The following is a 7037-nucleotide window of genomic DNA, read 5'->3' as shown; positions in this document are numbered from 1 at the left end:
AACTACTGACCCACTCCCAGGGAAATGACTCGCCCTGCTCCCTGCGGCTGTGGTAAGCAAGGCCACCAGCGGGCCTCCCTGTTGGCAGGTGCTCCACCACACATAGCCAGGGATGGGGGCCTCTGGGCCCACTCTAGGCTTTCGGTGGCCTGTTGGATATCAACACTCCCACAGGTCTCATGCAGGCGAGGCACGGTGGGGCAGGCTGAGCTTCCGTCACGCGGCACTGACAGGGCTGTTCCTTCCCTGTCCAGCCCTGTGTTTGAGCTGAGGAACCGGGGCTCGGCTTGTGTCTCAGTGGCTGCAGTTTCTGGGACATTACTATAGAGACTCTAACGTGGCTGACTCATTCTTTCGTTTTGTCTCCTCCTCTTAAAGACTATGAAGCCCAGGCTACCATTTTTTTTTTTTTTTTTAACTTTTCTATTTTTCGGAGCTGGGGACTGAACCCAGGGCCTTGCACTTGCTAGGCAAGCGCTCTACCACTGAGCTAAATCCCCAACCCCCCAGGCTACCATTAAATGGCAGCAATCCTCCAGTCTCAGCCTTCCAAATGTTGAGATGATGAGCATCACTCTAGGATTAAACTATGCCTGGCTTCTCGTTCTAAAATCACACGTGCACAGAATCAACTCCCGTTTCAGGAGGATCACATGACCTCACTGCAGTTTCCCCAGTGTCTACGATCACAGACAGAAACAGGACACTTTTTTCTTTAAAGACACTCCCTCTATGCTATCTTTTCTACCCAGAGTATGGTGGACTCTAACGGGTATTTCCTAGTGACAGAATCTAGGACATGCAAATTTACTGTGAGCGGGACACCACGGCGCGGAAACCAGTTCCCATCGGGCTGGGGACTCGTGACAGAGCCTGGATTTGGGCAAGTTTTTTTTTTTTTACTTTCTTGTTCCTTCTTTCCTCACTGTGTTTAAGACTGTGGCTCTAACCAATCTGTCACAAAAGAACTCCGACTGTGCCAGCAGCAGCCGCCAGCACGCAGACTGAGCCAGGGAGGAAAAACACCAGCATGCCCCACTCCTCAGGGTACAGGGGACCGACGACAATGGCGGACTCTGGAACTGTCCGGAGCTGGCTCCCGTTAGCTGAACTTGGAGGTCCAATCTCTGCTGTTGGCTGCTGTGACAGGCCACTGAGGCCGCTGAAGGGGACTTGGTGCCCTTTACTGACTGACCCCGTGATGCCAGCAGCAATCAACACTTGGGCACAGTCAGGTGCACCTGCAGTGGCCCGAGAAGGCAGCCGGCAGCTTCCTTCCTTCACAGCTCACAGGGCAGTTTCCCAGCACAGCACTGTCAGGCTGCGTGGCTGAGGAGAGCTGACCCACAAGAGCGTGGTTTGGGATTAAGTTTCCTCTGTGTGTGTGTCAACAGGGCGTCAGGATGCTCTAAGCCAGGCAATAAGAACCAGAGCTTTTGTCCCTAAGCAGGACCCATGACAGCAGGCCTGTCTCTGCACTCATATCCCAGTGATGTCTCTACCCACTGGGCCGCTACCTCGGGAGGCCACTCCTGTCCAGAGGTCTGAGAGCATCTCGAGACACCTCTCCCACCCCTCCACACACACTGAGTTGTTTCCGACTGGTGAGGCGGCTCAGTGGTTCAGGGCACTGACTGCTCTTCCAGAGGTCCTGAGTTCAATTCCCAGCAACCACATGGCAGCTCATAGCTGTAACTCCAAGGTTTGACATCCTCACACTCAGACATACATGCAGGCAAAACACCAATCAATGCACATAAAATAAAGATAAATAAATAATTAAAAAAGAAATCTGTGTTTCAACACTGGGGTACAAAATACAAATTGGATCTATGTAGCCAAAAAGTCTGTCTGCTGACACCCAAGTGTTGAGTGCTGATGGCATGCGTCACCACACACAGTCCTTACGTGGAACAAAGAGCAAAAGGCTTTTCAAAGTCTGAGTGTTTATTAGTTTTTAAATAAAGAGAAGTACTATTTTAATTTCACATCTTGGCTACGTTCCAACATAGGCAATGCCACAACAAGTCCCGAGCTCCCACGCTAAGCCAGGCTCAGCTGCCCTCTCATCCTCCTAGCTCAGCCCTTCCCCAGACCCTCCATTCCCAACCAAACACCACAACTGGCAGGTGAGTTCCGCACAAAACCTCCATAAAATCCCGACTGGAGCCTGCAGCGAGCCAGAGGGTCAGCCGTGGCCCTCACCGGGCGGAAAGGAAGCTGATGTTCGGAGCATGCTCTTGGTGCAACCCTTGGCACAGACATGCTCACACCTTTCCCCCATGCATTTCTCAGGACCTGGGTGGGGCCTCTGCAGGGGGACAGGACTATGGGAGGGAGATGGCTGCAGAGCATGGGGCCGTACCCAGGTCGGCGTGGTGTAAGGCATACAGGGTAAGGGAGGCCACGGCAGCAAGGAAAGCATTATGGAAAGAATTCCCAGCCAGCAGGACAGACGTGGTGCCTGATGGTCCAGTTTCTGAGACTGAGGGTGTCCAGTTTAAAGCCTATTGTGAGCATATCGGACAGAAGTCAGTTTCTATCACTGTTTTTCCAGGCTTGGTAACAGAAAAGAAAACAGGTTCCCTTCTGTTTTCCTTGGCATGGGAATGGCCCAGAGAAAGCCAGAGCCCCAGGGGTGAGAGGAAGGTAGGCTCGACATGGCTGGGAACAGAGGACAGGGAAGCTCGCCTAGTTACTAGCGTTAAACAAACAGGAAGTGTGAGGGGCTTCAAACCAGAAATACCTGGGAAAAAAAGAAAAGAAAAAAAAAAAAAACCCAAACTGTGAAACCCTTAAGAGTTAAGAGCTCTCTAAGCTGCTTATTTACACGGCAGACGTCAGTGTAGACAGATGTGCCCTGCGGGACAACAGTACGGCACAGGACAGGGTTTTAGAAAGTTCCATCGCACATGGGTGTCTTTTAATGGGAAAACAAAAAATCAGAGAAAATACCTGGCCAGGCTGGCGTGAGACAAATGGGAACGATTCGGAACCCAAGGAGGAGAGGGAGGGAGGGAGGGAGGTGCCCTCTCTGAGGACAGGGTGAGTGGGGAGGAACGGGGCATGCAGGAAAGTGCTCGTGAGTTACACCCAGCCCCACCCCCCATGCCACACACCCCCGCCTCTGGCCACAGCCCACAGCAGCACCTCAGTGTGCCCTCTCCACCGCCCACCATGCCATGCCTGGGTGAAAGAGGTGAGGTGGGGTGGTGAGGAGAGCCACGCTTCAGTCTACTTTGCACTCTCCAGCTCTTCCGCAAGTCTGCAGTCATCTGATGCCCGACATGGAGCTGGAGTAGGTGGTGGGCAGCACTGGGGTTCCATTGTTGGCAGAGTAGCCTTGTCGCAGTGCCTCGAAGTAGGACGCTTGCACAGGCTTGTGATACTGCAGCACCTTTACGGCCTCCTCGATTTTAAACCACTCTCTCTTCCTTCCTGTGGAGCAGAGGGAAGAGCTGAACACCGGCTGGGGGGAGGCGGGCTTCATGCAGCAGTGCCTGTGACCCCAGGACTCTGGTGAACCACACAGGGAACCCAAGGCCAGCCTGGGCTACATGAGAGCCCACCTCCATCTGTTCCAAAGCAATGGTTCTCAGTACTTTTCCTTCTTTACAGAAGTAAAGCCTGCACCTCCCATGATTACAGAGTGCACTGTAGGAGCCAGTTGTCTGGGACCTGACACTGAGGATATTCCCAGCATGCACTCTGCTGGCAGCCTTTCCAGGCTCTGAGCACTGTCGACCACATCTCCAAGGAGGGTCTGTCATCCTCATCTTTGGACAGACATCACCCAGGTATCACGCAGACATCACGCGGACATCACCCAGACATCACCTGGACATCACCCAGCTGCCCTGGTCATCATGAGGGCGACTTATAACCTGCTGTCCCCTCCTTTCATTAAGAACAGTGTAAGTGACTGATCTGCCACAGAAAAGAGGGCTGGCGAGCACCTCAGAGGACAAGGTGTTTGCTGTGCAGACCTGGCGAGCTCAATTCAAGCTCTGAGGCCCTGTAAGGCTCAAGAGAGCTGATCACCCCAGAGCGGCTTTCTGGGTCCATGTGCTGTAAGCCGTGGGTGGCTGCACCCACACGCCCATCACGCACACGTGCTCATTTAGAAAAAAGAAAATACAAAAACAAAACCCCAGGTAACTTAACAAAACACCATTTTGAGTCTACTTTTACTGTTTTGCTTTATTTTTTGAGACAGCCTATGTGCCCTGGCTGTCTGGAATGTGCTATGTAGACCAGGCTGACCTTGAACTCACGGAGTGCCAGTACTAAAGGTGTGTTCTCCCACAGCTGGCTGGTTTCTCCTGTATACACTCTCTGGCTCTGTGGGTCTGTGGGCAGTCCATACAACTGCTTCAAGCTGGAGCAGCAGAGCCGGCCTGGGGTCCCCTCCAATGGCGAGGGGAGTACATAAGACACGGAGAGCGAGGCAGCCGGGAGCCAGGCAGACCTCCAGCACCATGAGCTGGGGAGCCTTGGGCAAGCTACAGACTCCTTCCTCGGTGCTCCACTTTCTCACATAGGGGGTGGACAGTAAGTGGGGCTCCCTTCCTAAGCTGTTCTGTCTGTCATGTGCGTAGACCACACGTGTACTTGGTGTCCACAAAGTGCAGAAGAGACAGTCGGATCTGGACCTGGCGCCACAGGGGGTTGAGCTACTACTTGGGTACTGGAGTCTGACCTGGGTCCTCGGAAGAACACCCAGTGCTGTTAACCTCTGAGCCATCTCTTCAGCCCTAATGTGTTAAGTTTTTAAATTGTAGTTGGTTCCCTTATATTATGTACATTTCTATATTATAAAAATGAGGGGTTGGGGATTTAGCTCAGTGGTAGAGCTCTTGCCTAGCAAGCGCAAAGCCCTGGGTTCAGTCCCCAGCTCCGAAAAAAAAAAAAAAAAAAAGAAACGTGGAGGTAGAGGGCAGCTCAGTGGATCTGGCCACCCTTCCAGAATAACTGGGCTCAGCTGCCAGTGCCCACAGGCGGCCCACAACTCCCCTTAACTGGCTCCAGGGCATCCGTCTCTTCTAGTTCTGTGGGCACTAAGCACGTGCGGGTACACAGAGACACATACAGGCACAATAGCCATAGACATAAAATAGGGGTAACTGACCCAGTAATGAGGTCCCAGGCCAGGTATTAGGGTACACCGCTGGCATTTAACCATTTCCTGTCAGGGCATTAATTAAGTGTGCAATCTCAGCAATTAGAAATAACAGCATGCTTCTTAATTCACACCTACCTCAACATGTGTCTACACAGACAGCTGCCTGGAAATGGATGTGGGCCTTGTGTTTGCTGGGCAAATATTCTAGCACCAAGCTAAATCTCAGCCACTAAGAAAAGACCCTTAATCCTGCTGTTGTCTTTAACCCCAGGAGAGCATGCAGCAGGTGAGGACACCCTGAGGAAGGGTGGGCCTCCTGGAGCTCTGCTGCCTCAGAATGGCACAGGCAGCCCCCGTCTTCAGCACTGAGGAGAGCCCAGGACAGCTCCACCTCAGACAGTGCTGCACCACGGCAGGGCAGCGGGAGAACAGCACTCGCCCGCCTTCCTTCCCTCAGTGCCAACTGTTCTGTTTCCTCAGACAGGGTGAGCCACCACATCCACTGTCCACCTCACACTCCACGGAAGCTCAGAGGGCGCACTCCCTCTCCACAGCTCTAGCCACTTCCCACGCTACCGCACACAGCACCATGGAAGTCCGTCGCTCGCTAGTGATTTACATTTAAGACCCACGTTTCACAGTAACGGGTTGCTGCGTGGATGGTACATGCTGTGCCTTCAGCCTTGCAAGGTGAGGCAGGAAGGTCAGGGGTGAGTGCCCTCCTTTCCAGGCTACACATATGTGAAAGCAGGTCGGAGAGCAGGTCACAGGCTTTCCTCTCGCTGGAGTCACCACTGAGTAACACTGATGAGCGAGGAAAAGGCGTTTCTGCATACTAACAAGCAATGCCACCTTAAAAACTGTGGGGCTGGAGAGATGGCCCAGTGGTTAGAGCACTGACTGCCCTTCCAGAGGTCCTGAGTTCAAATCCCAGCAACCACATGGTGGCTCACAACCATCCGTATTGAGATCCGATGCCCTCTTCTGGCCTGCAGGCGTACAATCAGGCAGAAAACTGTATGATGTGTACATAATAAATATTCAGAAAAAGAAAATTTTAAAAAGAAAGTAAAAACAAAACCAACCTGGATGTGGCTCCTGCCAGGCTGAGTTGCAAGGACAGCTATAAACACACCCATCTTGGTCTCCTTTTCAAGCCCTGAACACTTCACTGATTTTCTGTGGTGCTGGGGACAGAATCTAGGGCCTGGTACAATCTAATGATGACCCTGCCTCTCCACAGGAACGAATGGAGAGCTGAAGACAGGAGCGCATCCCGCCTCTTCTCTGGCCCAGCAGGGCAGAGGCCCGAGGCCAGCGCCTGCTCAGGAGCCCAGCACAGCCTGGCTGGGGAGGATCCGCTTGAGTTTAGAAACACGTCTAATTGTTCGGGGATGCATTCCCACTCGAGGCTAACGTCAGCTTCAGGGCATGGGTGCCGCGTTCCTCGGCATGGCACTCCACTCGAGCGTCTCCACCGGGCAGCTCATGACTTACCGATGTTCACTGAGTCCTCCCAGTCTTCCAGCACCTCCGTGACAATAAGCACGTACACATACGTCCTGTGCTTCCTCTCCTGGTTCTGGAGAGAACAGAGTGCTCCTTAGCGGGCTGAGACACTAAGGACGCTCTCCTAGACCCGGTCCAGAAGGCCGAGACACACAATGCCTCTGCGTTTGCTGCTCTGTCCCGAGAGGGCTCCACCAGAACAGAGGGCCCACATCTGGCAGATTTTTTTACAATGTGGCTTTCTGGGTGTGTGTACCCACTCACTCATAAAGCCTAGGGGGTGTCCATCCTCTGGAGAACGAGTTAGAGGTGGCGTGAGCTACCAGACATGAGTGCTGGGAACTGAACTCAGGCCCTCAGTAAAAACAGCAAATGCTTTTTATTTTTGAGAAAGGGTCTCACTATG

At 52.9% G+C, this 7037-nt stretch overlaps 1 protein-coding gene across 1 annotated transcript in view; it reads right to left on the bottom strand.

The window, feature by feature from the left end:
• Nucleotides 1–1929: 1929 nt before the first annotated feature.
• Nudt3 (nudix hydrolase 3) overlaps nucleotides 1930–7037 on the bottom strand; it is a 47442-nt gene continuing 42334 nt past the window's right edge. Inside the window, exons 4-5 of the mRNA XM_032888333.1 lie at nucleotides 6620–6704; nucleotides 1930–3438 (exon numbers count right to left, since the gene is read on the bottom strand). Coding sequence (XP_032744224.1) covers nucleotides 3272–3438; nucleotides 6620–6704 — 252 coding nt within the window. The 3' untranslated portion in view covers nucleotides 1930–3271. The remainder of the gene's footprint in view (nucleotides 3439–6619; nucleotides 6705–7037) is intronic.

The sequence above is a fragment of the Rattus rattus genome, chromosome 18 (genome assembly GCF_011064425.1).
Source record: "Rattus rattus isolate New Zealand chromosome 18, Rrattus_CSIRO_v1, whole genome shotgun sequence".
In the NCBI taxonomy this organism is placed as follows: Eukaryota; Metazoa; Chordata; class Mammalia; order Rodentia; family Muridae; genus Rattus; species Rattus rattus.
Note: the sequence above shows the minus strand (reverse complement) of the source record. Positions and strands in the feature narration are given on the sequence as shown.